The sequence below is a fragment of the Myotis yumanensis genome, unplaced genomic scaffold, assembly GCF_028538775.1.
Source record: "Myotis yumanensis isolate MYYU_CA2020_CCGP unplaced genomic scaffold, mMyoYum1.0.hap1 SCAF_1, whole genome shotgun sequence".
Taxonomy (NCBI): Eukaryota; Metazoa; Chordata; class Mammalia; order Chiroptera; family Vespertilionidae; genus Myotis; species Myotis yumanensis.
In genome coordinates, this window is record NW_027223752.1 from 33,617,093 (window position 1) to 33,632,317 (window position 15,225).

Sequence of the window (15,225 nt, forward strand, 5' to 3'; positions counted from 1 at the left end):
TTCTCCCGGCCATGGGGCTCCCCCCACCCAGCTCAGGGCCAGCACACTGGCCATGGGCAGCTGCTTGCAAACCTTTGGGCCCTGATCAATGAATGAGCAGCACCGTGTTCCTCAGGCTCTGCTAAGGGCCCGGCTGACCTGCTGTCTGGCCCCTCAGGCATTTGGAACCCCCCTGGGTGGGGGGTGGATACTGCCCTAGTTTGGTGGTTGGGGCAGGACCTGCAGCTGCACTGGCTGCCTGTCCGGGGGCCCAGCTGTACGGAGCTACTGCCTGGAAGGCTACTGAGGCTTGTTCAGGCCTCATGAGTCAGGAGAAGTATTTTCAGGAAGCCCCCCGACACTTTCCCTCCCATCACCCCCACCTTCCTCTACTCCCTGGGAAAGGAAAACAAAGCTTCTTTTTTCCCTGGAATACCACTGGGCATGCCTTTTGGAATCCTATTCTCACTAAGTTCATTAAAGAAGCAGGGTGGGTAGGAGTTAGACTTGACCACAGGGCCAGCTCAGGAGGACAGAGGGGCACCTGTCTCCAAATCACTGACAGGCGCCTACTGAGCTGGCATCATCCACCTGAGGCCTCACGTCCAGCCCTGCCTCTCCCCATTCCTGACTCTGAATTTCTGCCCTCCTCCTAGGAACCTGGCCTGTGTGGGACTGTGCATCTGCTAACAACTGGACCTCTGGGGTGTCCCCGACCCTGATTCACCAGCCCCGGCTTCTCAGAAGGCAGGACTCCCCCTCTAAGGGCCTGCTGGTCTTCACCCGTCCGGCCACAGCACCCCATCTCAATGTCCTCCCCCGCCGAGGGCTCAGCAGACCACCGGGGCCTGGGGAGCAGGCTGCTGAGAGAGGTCCCGAGGCGGGGCTCACCTCTTCACCGTGCGCAGCAGGGTGGATCGGGCTTCGTTGTGGAAGGTGATGATGACACTGGTGGCCGGCAGGTCCGAGGAGTAGGACAGGGATGGACAACTGGGAAGGGAGCAGAGAGGTCAGAGGGCAGCTGTGGGAGTGTCCTCAGGGCAGGTTTTGAGGCTTGTCTTTGTCCAGCCTGCTGCCCCCTGGAGTACCTCTGTGGGACAGAGAAATAAAGCCTGCAGCCAGGCCGTGGGTCTTGTCCCTTCACACCCATACTCCACCCAGCCTGGAGTCCTCGGAGGGACCCCACAGGTGGGGACCCTCACCAAGGTTCCGGCCATGTGCAGGCACTGCCCCAGGTCTGGTCCCACAGACAGAACTCCCTGCCGATGAAGCAGCCAAGAGACAAGCGGGGGTGGGGGCGAGGGCCGGGGGGGGGGGGGGGGGGGGAGGGAGGGCTTTTGTTTGTCTCTGACACCCTGCAGCTTCTTCCTTCGTACCCCCTACCCCCAGTGACATTTGGTAGGATCTGGAGAGCAGTCACCCCCAGCCTGCTGGGCTGTGAATTCCTCCCTCTCACTGCCCATCCTAACAGCTGCCTGCTGACACAGGGCAGGGAGCAGCCTCGCCTGCCTCCGCCTCTGCCTCTCCGGGGCTCCTGAAGGAAACTGGCCTCTGAGAAGACAGCAAAGGCAGCTCCCGCCAGCCCACTCCCTCCCCAGCTGCTCTTGCTCACCATCCCCAGACACCACATTTTTGGCCCTTGGCTCCCCCCACCCCCACCATGAAAAGGGAATGAAAACACTCAAACACTCCACTCCTGCCAGCCTTCATCTGTCTTTCTGCGAAGGCGTTATTCACACTCCTGGGGCCTGGGGAAGGCGGCCACGGGGCTGGTTTTCATGGTAATCTTCTTTATTACAATTGCTCTCTGACTATTCCAGCAGTGACTATTTTTTCATTACAGCATGCATTCCACTGACAGCAGCTTACAGCCAAATTCCCAGGCCCATTTCTTGCAGAGCAGATGGGAGGCCCACCAGCCTGGGGCCCCCACGGGAGAAATCCTGAGAGGCGGCAGAATAATTCTCCTTGAGGGAGAATGCGGGGGGGGGGGGGGGGGGGGGGGGCGGGTAGGAGAGGCAGGTGAAATTCACCAACCCACCACTACCTTGGATTTGAAGAGTGTCATTTTAAAATGTGTGTATCCCCAAGAGGAATTTCTCATATAAGTTCTTTAGTGAACATTGAGAGGTTCAGAGTGGGGGTGGGTGGGAGGGAGGGCAGTAGTGACTCGGGCAGCCTCTCAATTCACAGATTTGGGTCAGCAGAACCTCCAGGCCCGGGGTCTAGGTTGGCCATGGTCAGGGCTTCCCATAAAAGGCCTCTGAGTGGAGTTGCATGGACATAACCTTGCAGGCTGGTGGAGAAAAGGGGAGACTGCCCAGGACTGAGAATTCCCAGGGCCTGTTCTAGCCGTTAGACCTGGGCAGGGCCTTCCTGAGAAGCGGACCACTGCCCTGTTTGGTAGCATGAATTGTTTCTGGGGGCCGACAAGTCTGGGGTTAAGGACAGGGAGGATAGTCTGGGGCTCCCCCAACTCCGCATTCATCTCACCTTGCACAGGCTGCCCAGCCCACGGGGCTTCAGGCACACCTCCATGAGCGACAAGGCAGGTCCCCTTATCTCACACGCATCTTTTATAGCTGCTTCCGCAGAGCAACTGACCTGAGTTTTCTCTCCCACCCTCAAACAGGACCAGCCTGGCGCTGGGTGCTCGCTCACCCTCAAACCAGGGCTGGGTGCATAGCTGGGTCCAACACGGCCCTATAGCCATCCAAAGCTGCAAGCACACGGGTGGGTCAGCTACGACAGCCCCTTGCTCTTCTGCCTGGTGTCTGCACTGGGAGCAGAGAAGGCCCCCTGACCAGCCTGGCTTGGCAAGGAACCCTCCCCGGAGAGAGGACACTGAGGGGAATCGTGAAGGTATGTGTGCGTGGAGGGGGGTGCAGGAGAGGAAACAGAGCATAAAGACGAGGAGGGCGGTGGGAGAAGCATAGGATGGGGGAGCATAAGTGACAGGAGCAGAGGCTCCGAGGGGAGAGGGGGCGGCTCCCACGTCTGGGTAAGGAGCTCAGACTGTTCGCGTAGGTGAGGGCAGGAAGAGGAGAGACCGGAGGTGGCGACTCACGTAAACTAGACAGGACACAGGGCCTGAACCAAGGAGGGGGCTGACCTGCCCAAGGTCCGTCACTCACACTGGGCGGAGTCGGAGCTGGGATTTAACGTGGGAGGCGCCCTTGGTCCTGGTCTGCAGCCTCTCCCAACTGCCACCCTGCGAGAACTAAGAACAAGACTGGGAAGCTTTTCTGGGAGTTTTAAGGAAGTGAGGGCAGAGGGGTGGGAAGAGAGGAAGGAAAGGGAAGCCGTGGGCCATGCACAGCACTCCACGGTTTGCAGCGTGGGCAGGGCAGTGGCCCGTCTTCACCTGGGGCACCCCCAGCAGGGCACCAGGAACACCTGGGGGTGGTCCCCTGGCAGGTCACTCTCACTGGGACTTCAGACTGAGGTGCTGAGGGGCCTCCCTGGTCCCAGCTGGGAAGGTCTCCTTGGGGCCACAGGAGTCCATAGCTGAGGGGGAGGGTTTGAAGTCTCAGTAAGTAGACTGAGTCTGAGGAAATCTCCCTCATTTCTTAAGTCCATGTAGCTAAAGAAAAACAAGCTAACTGGGGTTGGCCCTTCCCTCCACCTTCCTTTCTCCGTCGGCACCGTGGAGGCCACACCTGTAGTGACGGGTGTCCCGGATGGGTCGGTCTGAGGTCAGCTTGTCGCTCTCCAGCTGGTTGAAGGCGTGCTGCCTATAGGGGTCCTCTCCCGGCTTCAGCTGCTTGGCTGCCAGATACGCCTTCTCATCAAAGCCTCTGGAGGGTGTTCCTGTCACCTGAGACAAAGGTCAGCATCAGAGGGGCCCCAGGGCAAAGTAGCCGCTGTGCAAGGTCCACTGACTGCCAGGCGGGAGCCAACAGCAAGACCTCATTGTCCCTGACCCCAACTCCGTGAGCAGGAGATCATCATTTCCCCCCCACTGTACGGATGAGGAGACTGAGGCTCAAGAGGTCAAAAACGTATTTGCATGTGTGTGGGGCAGGGAATATATGGGAACTCTTTGTACTTCCTGCTCAATCTTGTAAACCTAAAACTTCTTTAAAAAAACAAACAAACTAAAACTGCTCTTTAAAAAACGTAAAGGCTATTTTTAAAAAAGACTGCCCTGGCTGGTGTGACTCAGCTGGTTGGAGCGTCACCCCATGCACCAAAGGGTTGTGGGTTCAATTCCCAGTCAGGGCACATACACAGGTTTTGTGTCCGAACCCCAGTCGGAGTACCTGCAGGAGGCAACCGATCAATGTTTCTCTTTCACATCAATTTTTTTTCTCTCTCTTGCTCCCTCTTCCTTCCACTCTCTTTAAAATAAAACATATCCTTGGGTGAAGATAAAAAAAAAAAAAAAAGATCAAGGTTAGACCTAGTAAGTCACAGGTTCTTGATTCCAACTAGTAGTTTTAAGTCTGAAACCCATACTCTTTTTTTCTTTTCTTTTTTTTTAGGAGGGAAATAAGGGGGAGAGAGAGACAGAGACATTGATTTGTTATTCTACTTTTTTATGCATTCACTGGTTGATTCTTGCATGTGTCCTGACTAGGGATTGAACCCACAAGCTTAGTATATCAGGATGATGCTCTAACCAACTGAGCTACCCAGCCAGGGCTGAAAACCATACTCTTTTGTTTGTTTGTTTATCTTCACCCAAGGATATTTTTCTATTGATTATTAGAGAAAGGGAAAGACAGAGAAATATTGATGTGAGAGAAACATATCGATTGGTTGCCTCCTGCACGAGCCCAGACCAGGGCCTGGGCCAGGGATGAGCCTGCAACCTAGGTATGTGCCCTTGACTGGAGTTGAACCCAGGACCCTTGGGTCCACAGGCTGACGCTTTATCCACTGAGCCAAACTGGCTAGGGCCTGAAACCCATACTTTTGACCACTTCTGTATGCAGGATATGGAGAGAGTGACTCTGGAGCACACCCAACCCCCAAGATGTGGTGTCCTGAGGAAATCGCCAAGGAGATTGGAGGTTGCCAAGCTACCAGCAGATTGACAGTCTCTTAGGGGTGAACTTGGGCCTGACACTGAGCTGGGTACGATCAGTAAAACCCAGGGCTTCGACAAGCTGCTACACAGAGAACTACCTGTGAGGACAAGCAAGCTCTCACAGGCTAATGCCAGAACTGCTGGGAGTCAAGTGCACAGACAATGATGCATCTTCTCAGGGACTTGCACTTGCTGCTGAAACAGCCTCACATCAGACCTACTGGGTCCACGGTGCTAAGTGCTGGGCAGTGATAGATGACAGATGCCATGGCCCAGACTCCCTCCTCTCAGCCACACCCTCCTCTGTGCTCCCAAAGTCCCCCCATGAAAGACACTGGGGAAGAACACATCTGAGATGAATGGATGAATCCTGACATCTCATTATTTGAGCCAAACTGCTGGCCAGGCATTCCCAGAATGCCTTGAAATATCATCAGCTGGGAGCGCCTTCCGACTCCAACCCTTCCAGCTGCCCAGCAGCCTGGGCTGGAACTAGGGGCACGCAGAGGCAGCAGGAAGTCGGATGAAAATAGTTCATGCACAAACCCCTGCAGGAGGACTCTGTCCCAGGCCTGGTCCCAGAGAGATGGTCCCAGGAAGGCAGCTGGGCCTGTGGGACAGGAAACCAATGTATTGGGTGAGGCTGGGGAACATCCACCAGCAGCCCAGGGCCTCCATGTTCCTGAGAGCCCAGCTCCCAACCTCCCGAGTCGGAAAGCTCCAGGGAGCGCTGATCTCCCTAAAGGGCGCCACTCTGTAGTGTTCCCGCCCCCAGTTGCATCCCATCCTAAGAGCCAGTCCCTGAGCTCCCTGAGGTCAGAGCCAGGAGGGAGATTTCTTCCTGCGGCCACTGGCCCAGCCAGCCCCAGCTACACATGGATGCTCAGGGTGTGACAATGGCCACACCTGTCGCACTGTGATATTCTGAGCTGGTGCTATGCCAAGGGCTGGACAGGTACAGCAGAGCCTGAGTGGTTTAAAAATCCATTTCAGGAGAGACTGACGGAGGAAAGGGAGGAGGAAGAGAGAATGTTCTGATATGAACCCAGGATTGCTGGGAGGACTAAACTGTCCAATTTGAGAGTGAGAATGAGAGAGATCCTCTGTGCCCTTCCCACCCAGGAGAGAATGGATGCTACCTCTGCCCCCTTCTTCCTTCCTTCCCCTGCAGGGTCAGGGAGATGGAAAGCACCTCCAGTTGATGGTGGAGGAGTTCTACAAGAACAACTGCAGAGGCTCCCACAGGGAGAGGATGCCACTTAATTATCCTTCAAGTTGAATGTGGGAAATAACATTTATTCATTCAGGACTGATGGTCACTCTGTGGGCTCAGAAAACCTCCGAGCCCTCTTTTCACACTCACCCATCACCCAATAAACACACAGAGAGCCACCATCCTCCAGCCACTGGGGCAAGCTCCTGGGGGTTCCAAGGCACTAGAGCACCCATTCATTTGCTTACAAGTGCTTGGATTCACTCAATCACTCACTCATTCATCCACCCATTTGTTCAACAAAGGTCCGCTGAGCACCATTCGTGCATCAGGAAGTGGAAGGAATACTTATGAGACGGGTGCCCCACCCACGGCCTGCTGTCCTCCTGCACCTCGTCCACAGCTTCCTAGGGGCCACAGGGAATGCTGTGGAAGAGCAGCTGCTCAGGCCACGGCTCTCGAGAGAAGTTCCTCTCGGGCCTTAAAACTAAGCTAGACGCCCTCAAAGATGCCGTCAGGAAACCCTGCTGCTCCCGCCCGCAGACCCAGAGCCCCCAGTGGTCCAACCCTCCTGTGAGACAGCTGTGAAGAAGAGAAACACCAGGCCCGGCCCCTCCCAGAGGCCTTAGCTCTGCTTTCCTTGACCCAGCAGTCCCTGGGGTTTGGAGCTGAAATTTCGCTTGGTCCTGTGTCTGCCAAGAGGAGGGAATACTGAGGAAGGGTGAGAGGTGAACTCGGCAGGGCTGTCACTTCCTCTCCATCCAGCGCCTTCCTGGCCTCACGCCAGTCACCGCCCAGTGCTCCTCTTCCTCGGACATCTAGCCCCAGTTCACACGCCCACACCACCGCTCGTTCCCTTCCAGCTCGCCAACTCTCCTTTCCCGTTGGCCCTGTTCTTTGATCTGGAGACTTCCAGGCCTTTGAATGTCCCCTGGGTACCGCTAACTCAACACCTCAAAATGAATTCCTCATTGATCTCCAAAGCAGCTGCCTCTCCTGCACGGCCTGCTGTGGTCCCATCCTTTGGGTCCTCCAAGCCACAAATCCAGGGGCCCTGATGCCCTCCCCATGCTCCACAACCTGATTTAGACCCCTGTCCTCGGCGTCCACAGGCAGTATCCTAGGGGCATCCCACTGGTATTAACACATAGTTACCGAAAGCCTAGTATATGCAGTCACTGTGCAAGAGGCTATGAAGACAGAAATAAACACAAAGCAGTGTGGCTCCCAGAAGAGGAATCTAGGAAACCGGCCCCCTTTCCTCCCCAATACCATGTGAGGCTGGCCGTGGAGGATCATGAAGAAACACCCATCTCCAACGTTACTATTTTTTTAAAATATGTTTTTATTGATTTTTTTTTTTTTTAAGAGAGAGAGAGAGGGAGAGAAAGAAACATTGATGAGAGAATCATTGATCAGCTGCCTCCTGCACACCCCCTACAGGGGCTCAAGCCAGCAAGACTGGGAATTTAACCAGCAACCTTTCAGTGCATGGAATGATGCTTAACCAACTGAGCCACAGCAGCCCTACCTCCAACCCCAGAGCACAGGTAGCTGGAGAACTACTTGTGGAAGGTCACCCCACCCCAACCCCAGCTGGAGCAGGAGTCTGGAAATGGCTCTGGCCCACGGACTGGGTACCAGTAAATGCTGTTCCCCTTCTCCGCTGTCTGAAAGGGGAAGTGTGCTGCTTCTATCCCCTTTTCCCATCCATGGTGCTTACTTAGCACATAGGCATGCGAGGGGTTAATGCACCCCGTGGCTCTAGGCTGTGGGACCATGAGAAGCTATATCTGGATCAGCCTGAGATCCTGGGCTTGGAGCCACTTGGAACCACCACTGCTGCCCTTTCTGGAGGGGGTGAGGGCACTTGAGGCTGTTTGTGGAGTTTTTATATCACAGGGCTCTGACATCTGTATTTACTTCTCTTCCTTTTCCACTAGATGGTGGGCTCCTCATTTTTGAGCTCCCAGCACCTGGCATATAGTCGGTATTGAGCAGGCATTTGCCGAATAAAGGAATGAATGGGTGAGCGGGTGAATGAATGAATGAACACCTAAATGTCTCCCAACTTATTGATAATCAACCGAGGAGAAAACAGCAAACAAGTGGGATCCTTTGCCACATCACGTGACTTTTGGTGGCTTTCACTGTCCCTCAGGGCAAGAGCCCTGGAGCTCACAGTGACCAAGAGACTGTGTGTTGGCACCCTGTCACCTGACTAGACTCAGCTTATACTGTTGATCCCTCTCTGATTCTGCCCCAGCCACACTCACATCCTTGTTCCTTGAGCCACGGGCACCCTTCCCCTTTGCCCTTTTGTTCCTTCTGACTTCTTTCTGGAAGGCTCTTCTCCCAGATGTCTGCATGGCTCCCTCCTTCACCCCTGCAGGGCTCTGCTCAAATGTGGCCTCTGTGAACCTGCCCCACCATCACCTGTAGAACTGTGACCCGACCCACCCTCAGATTCCCTATCTGCTTTATTCCTGCCCTGCTTTATTTTTCCTACAGCACTATGTGCCATTCTGTGTGTATTTTGCTTATTTATTTTATCTCTTTGACTATTTCTTCCCACAAGAGTATAAACTTCACTGGGACATGTATTATCTATTGTATTTAATGCTGGATCCCAAAGACCAGAACAGTGCCTGAGTGATCACAGGACTCAAACACAATGGCTTATGAATACATGAACGATGAGCCATCATGACCTCAAGCATCCTCACCCCCTGCTCCTCACACACATTCTTGTCTAACACAACACTCGGAACTGAGGTGGACCAAGGAGGTGGCAAGGTAGTTTTTGCCTGCCTCAGGGATCTCCTTGCCTATTCACATGCTCCTGGCAGAGCTGTCAATCACTGTCCCCTATCCCATCACCACCTCGATCACTTCCACAGAGGTGGGCACAAGACCCAGGCTAGGCTGATCTTCTCACTGCACCCCCAGACACAGGGGTTAGTTCAGGAATGGTCATTTGACTAACTCTGAGCCAATGAGGATCTTCCCTGAGACTCTCCTATAAGGTAAGATCTTTTTATCAGCACTGCTGAGTTTGACAGGTGAGGGGCTTCTTGCCAATCACATGGAGAAAGCTTGTCTATATAATGTACAGCATGGGGACTTACTGTATTGTATATGTGAAAAGTTGCTAAGAGAGTAGATCTTAAAATTCTCATCACTAGAACATGATTTGTAACTATGTGTGGTGATGGATGTTAATTAGACTTATTGTGGTGATCGTTATGCAATAATGTTCAGGGTGTCCCCCCAAAATGTATACACACTTTAATAGCTGATAGCTCAGTTGATGTTTCTTTCTTTTCAGATTTAACCCATTGGAATTAATAATTCTTCAAAGTGTGTAAACATTTTTTGGGGGACATCCTTTATAAATATCAAATCATTATGTTGAACACCTGAAACTTATATATTGTTATATGTCCATTTAAAAAAAAGAAAAAATAGCCCAGCTGGTGTGGCTCAGTGATTGAGTGTTAACCCATGAACCAAGAGGTCACTGGTTCTCTTCTTGGTCAGGGCACATGTCGGAGTTACAAGCTCGATCCCTAGTAAGGGGTGTGCAGGAGGCAGCCAATAGATGTTTCTCCCTATCCCTCTCCCTTCCTCTATCTCTAAACTCAATAAAAACATATTTAAAAAAAGAGAGAAAAATATTGTCTGGAAAATGAAACCAAGAAGAAACAATCAGAGCCAAGAGATGGAAAGAGCTCTAATGATATTGTTTGAAGTCAGTCATACCCATTCCAAATGTACTTTGGCTTGTTTTTTAAAATATTTATTTATTTATTTAATCATCACCCAAGGATATTTTTCTTCTTTTAAAAAAAAATATTTTTATTGATTTCAGAGAGGAAGGGAGAGGAATAGAGATAGAAACATCAATGATGAGAGAGAATCATTGATTGGCTGCCTCCTGCACGCCCCCAACTGGGGATCAAGCCTGCAACCTGGGCATGTGCCCTTGACCGGAATTGAACCTGGGACCCTTCAGTCCAAGGCCAACGCTCTATCCACTGAGCCAAACTGGCTAGGACTACTTTAGTTTTTTTAAAAAAATCTATGTATGTATGTATCCTTTTAAAAATATTTTTATTGATTTCAGAGAGGAAGGGAGAGGGAGATAGAGATAGAAACATCAATGATGAGAGAGAATGATTGATCAGCTGCGTCCTGCACACCCCCCATCAGGGATCCAGCCCGCAACTCGGGCATGTGCCCTGACCAAGGAATCGAACCATGACCTCCTGGTACATAGGTCGATGCTCAACCACTGAGCCACACCAGCAGGGCTCTATTTTTTTTTTCTTAAACTAGTTTCAGTTGAATGTTCTTCTCTAATGACCAAAAGTTCAGAGATATCAGTCCTTAGTTCTTTCAATGAATAGAAAACCATTATCAAAAAGTGAGAAACAAAATCAGAAACAAAAGGAGCCATCAATCACAATGACATGCTGTAGATGGCAGCCATTCATTCCAAGATACCAGGCTGGTCTCTGGCATCTGGCCCAGTGACTTGAGCCGGGAGATGGGTGGGGCATTCCCAGCCAGCAGTTCTGTGGTCAGGCTTTGGGGGTGGGGGGAAGGTGGGTGGGTTTCCATCTGGACCACAACTTAAGAGGCCCTTGATTTGCCATGGCCAGGAACAAGGGTGGGGAGTCGATGAGTGACAGCCTGATGAACCTCCCACAGCCCCCCAGCCTTTCCCTAAGCATCCTTGGTTGACATTTAGGCCGCTGCCTCCCCTCCAGACTTTGTTCTTTCGGGAAGTGCCAAATCCAGCCCTTCCATGTCCAATAAGGTCAATCACATCTGAAGTTGTTTAAGCTGAAATAATGACTCTGCTCTATAAAGTGAGAAGAATTATTTTTCTTCTTGGAGATTCTTCTTTTCAGTCCGTCACTTCAATTAAACTTTGAAACATGCCTGACTTGCTTCACTTTTTTTTCTAGCTAGATCTGCATATTTCTTCCTGACTTCTAAATTTAGAAAACAAACAGCAAAGGGGAAGGTTTAAAATAAGAAAGGAAAATATTTTCCATGTCATGTTCATAAAAAGCCGTTCAACCCAAATCCCCAGGCCTTGTAAACTTCCTTTTAAAACATACATGTACCCCTAAATTTTAGATTTAAATAACTCAGACCCCTTTTTAAATAACTGCTGTCCAATTTCCTTTTACTGCCAGTAAAACAGGTACCTGCTGGGTTTGCCTTTCGCTGAGTTTCAATGGAACTGCAAATATAAAGGCTCTGGTCCTATTTTATGGATGCCTCCTGAGTCTGCTTTAAACCCAAAACACCTGGAGAATAAAATGTGATTCCCTACCACTCCCCTGGGAACAAAAATCTCATCTGATGCTATGTCTGAAGTTGAAAGACTGCCATTCATTTTGAGAGCTGGGAATGGTAGGGAATCATGATTCGCCATCTCTCTGAGCACAAAGTCTCAGGTTCCACCTTTCCCAAATGAAAAGGCAGGTCCCCCAGGGCCTCCCCATGAGTCACTGGGTTCTGGGGAAGTAGCCAACCCCACTTGGCCTGCCAGTGTTCCTCCTATCCACAGGGTGGCACAGGGCCGGGAACCTCAGTTTGGGGACAGGGGAAACTCACTTAGGGCCTGCCCCAGACCTGTCCCCATCTTCCTCTTCACATCGCCTCCAAGGCCGTTATTATAGGGATTACCAGCCTGGGCTTTGAAATCTGACAGCCCTGGAATAGAATGCCAGTGCTCACTGCTCCTACCCTTTCTGAGAAGGCTTCTTCACCTGGAAAAATGGGGATTCATGGGAGGATTAAAGAAGAGAATGTAGACAATGTGCTTGGCGCAGTATCCGGCACATAAATTGTAATTTTATTGTTAGCTCGCCTGCCTCTTGCCAGTGGTTCTCAACCTTGGCTGCACATTAGAATCATTTGGGAAGATTTAAAAAATCCTGATGTCCAGGCCTTTCCCAGGACCGATTAAATCAGAATCTCTGGAGGTGGGACACATGCTCCAGGAGTTCTTACAGCTCTCCAGGAGGCTCCAGTGTGCTACCAAGGCTGAGCTGCTGCTAGTCATGGGCTGGTGAAATCACAGGACCAAGAACCAGGAGGGTCCCTGGAGCCCATCTCCCCTGGTCCCCTTCCAAGGACCCTCACCATGAGTCTGCTGTTTGGCGTCTATTTGTACTGACCTGGAGCTATACCCTTAGCAGAGCTGACTGCAACTCAGCGAGTTTCCATGGCTGCTATGGAAACCAGCACCTTGCACCACCTATGCCCACAGGCCCAGGGAGCTCTCGTTTAATTACATACTTGGCAGCACAGGGTAGGAGCCGCCTGGGAAGCTTACCTCGGGCTCCCAGTTACATTTCCCACATGACCTGACTGTTCCAGGAGCGCTGATGACTCCACAGTTTTATGACACAGTGGTCTCACCAGGAAAGAGGGGGTACACTGCCCATTCCCTTAGGGATCTCAGCCAAATAGGGTCCTCTATTCAAGGCTGGCCCAGGCATCAGGCCTACCATTCCAGATGGTCTCTGCTCAGATCCAGGGTCCCCAGGACTCATTTCCTATGTTCTTCCCACCCCAGAGGACCCCTAGGGAAGAGGGTCTTAAGGGTGGTTCACCCTAGGGCAGTGGCCTGCAAACTACGGCCTGCGAGCCACATGCAGCTCTTTGGCCCCTTGAGTGTGGCTCTTCCACAAAATACCACGTGCGGGTGCGCACGTACAGTGCAATTGAAACTTTGTGGCCCATGTGCAGAAGTCAGTATTCTGAGGAAGAGCCACACTCAAGGGGCCAAAGAGCCGCATGTGGCTCGTGAGCCGCAGTTTGCCGGCCACTGCCTAGGGAATGCAGGGTGTGACAGCTCAGTTTCTACTTGTTTATCAGTTTACCCAGCTGGAGCAGAGCATTCCTCGGTCTGTGAAGGGTACCCAAACCTTGCTTTACCCTCCCAACCATACCTCTGCAGAGCATGATGAAGACTTAGGCCTTTTCTACAGAAATGAGCCAGTGCTGACTGCTTGCTGAGGATCTGCTCTGAGCTGGGGCTTCACTAGGTGCTTATTTCTGACTCCAAGCAGCCCTGCCAAATAGATGCTCCTGTTCTCATTTTCCAGGGGTGAAAACCGAGGCCTGGAGAGGTAAAACAACATGCCCAAGGTCACACAGCTGCCGAGGGGCGGGGCTGGGACTAGAACTGAGGCTGTCTGGCTGCAGAGCCTAAGCACAAAGCTTCCTCTGTGTGCCTCAAACGACTCCTGGGCCCAGATGTGCCTGGCACCTCCCTTCCAATTCTGGGTCCCTTGGCTCCAAAGGAAGCTGGACACTGGTGCCCAGAACACAACCAGGTCCTGACAAGTGCAGCCTGGGGGCTGATTCCCTCCTGGGCTCAGGGTCAGAGCATCAGTTCATGGCTCACATGGGGGCTTGCCCAGGCCTGTCATCTCTTGGCCTGACACGGGCATGGAAACTTCTCTGCTTATGGCTAGGGAGGTTATGGAAAAAATGAAAAGTACAAGAGTTTGTATTACTCAGACCAAAAAGCAAACAACCACATTTCCTTGGGTCAGCCCAGGCCCTTGTTGGTCTTCCCAGCCAGGGACACCCTCAGGGTTCTGATGACTTTTGCTGCAATCATAGCAAAAGGGGGAGACAAAGCCGATGCCTGTTTAGGTTCCTGTCTGTTTGATGGTACCAGCCCCCCAAACTACATTGCCATGCTCTGCAGCTGCGAGAAAGGAAACCAGTCCATAAACTGCAGAGGCAGGGCAACCCCAAGGCTCCTTGGGCCCCAACAACACCCTCCTGGCCAACATATGGCGCAGGTCACCACCCGTTCTGCTCTAGTCGCGCAAGTGTAATATGTCAATGTTTATACGCTAGCCTGGCACTTCAGGTGTTTCATTTCAGAGTCTATTGAACTTGAACCTGACAGATATTAACTGGAAAAATAAAAAGAATAATGGGCCTCATAACACACGGAACACATACAGTATGATTATTTCAAGGGTGGCGACAGCCTCCTGACTCACCCACTGAAGTCGGGACCAGCTGGGCCAGGATCAAATTCAACCCATTAGAACTCAGCAAGACCCTGATCATGGGCTGGGCATCTCAGTTTATAACACTTTTTAGAACAAAGAATAGTAGCTGAGCCTGGCCAGTGTGGCTGAGGAGTTGAGCGTCCACCTATGAACGAGGAGGTCACGGGTTCAATTCCTGATCAGGGCACATGCCTGGGTTGCGGGCTAAATCCCCAGTGTGGGGAGTGCAGGAGGCAGCCGATCAATGATTCACTCTCATTATTGATGTTTCTATCACTCTCTATCTCTTTCCCTTCCTCTCTGAAATCACTAAAAATATATTTTTAAAAAGAATAGTAGCTAATGTAGTATATTATTGGTTTGTGGGTCAATTGTAGAAGTACATTTCCTATGGTTTATGACTAATAATTAAACAGGTGCTATCTACCAATAGGAGAAAGCATAACAGAAGCTGACTTTTAAAATCAGATTAAGCAAAAAAGAAAAAGGAGGAGGGGTAAGGGAATTGAGAAATAGCAGCCTGCCTTATGAGTGATTTTCTTTGAGGGTCACCTCGAGGGCAGGTACAACTTGTCCTTCAAGAGGGACCATGCCTCTGGACTGGCACCTCTCCCTGCAGCCCAGCATTTTATTTAGACACAGTACAAAAACTGGTCATAACATCTCGAGGCAGGAATAATACTAATATTTTTAATGGATAGAGCCTTTTGATTACTTCTGGGATGTACCAAAGATGCAGTTTTATTCAATGAGAAATCAGAGACACAAGTCACCTAATCACGGTGCATCACAGGTGCACATGCTGGGACCAATGGAAACTCACATTCACTGCAGTTGTTGCACTGGGCACTGAACCATAATTGTTAATGAGCAACAACACAATGACTGTGTCATGTTTGTAGGATAATCTAAATCAGGGGTCCTCAAACTTTTTAAACAGGGGA

At 51.4% G+C, this 15,225-nt stretch overlaps 1 protein-coding gene across 2 annotated transcripts in view; it reads right to left on the bottom strand.

Annotated features, from left to right (window-relative positions):
- Nucleotides 1-15,225, bottom strand: part of GALNT16 (polypeptide N-acetylgalactosaminyltransferase 16) — an 89,464-nt gene that overhangs the window by 22,098 nt on the left and 52,141 nt on the right. For both annotated transcript variants that reach the window (XM_070417611.1, XM_070417619.1), the window contains 2 exons: nt 3,639-3,796; nt 871-969 (listed from right to left, as the gene is read on the bottom strand). In XM_070417611.1, the coding sequence (XP_070273712.1) occupies nt 871-969; nt 3,639-3,796 (257 nt within the window). The remainder of the gene's footprint in view (nt 1-870; nt 970-3,638; nt 3,797-15,225) is intronic.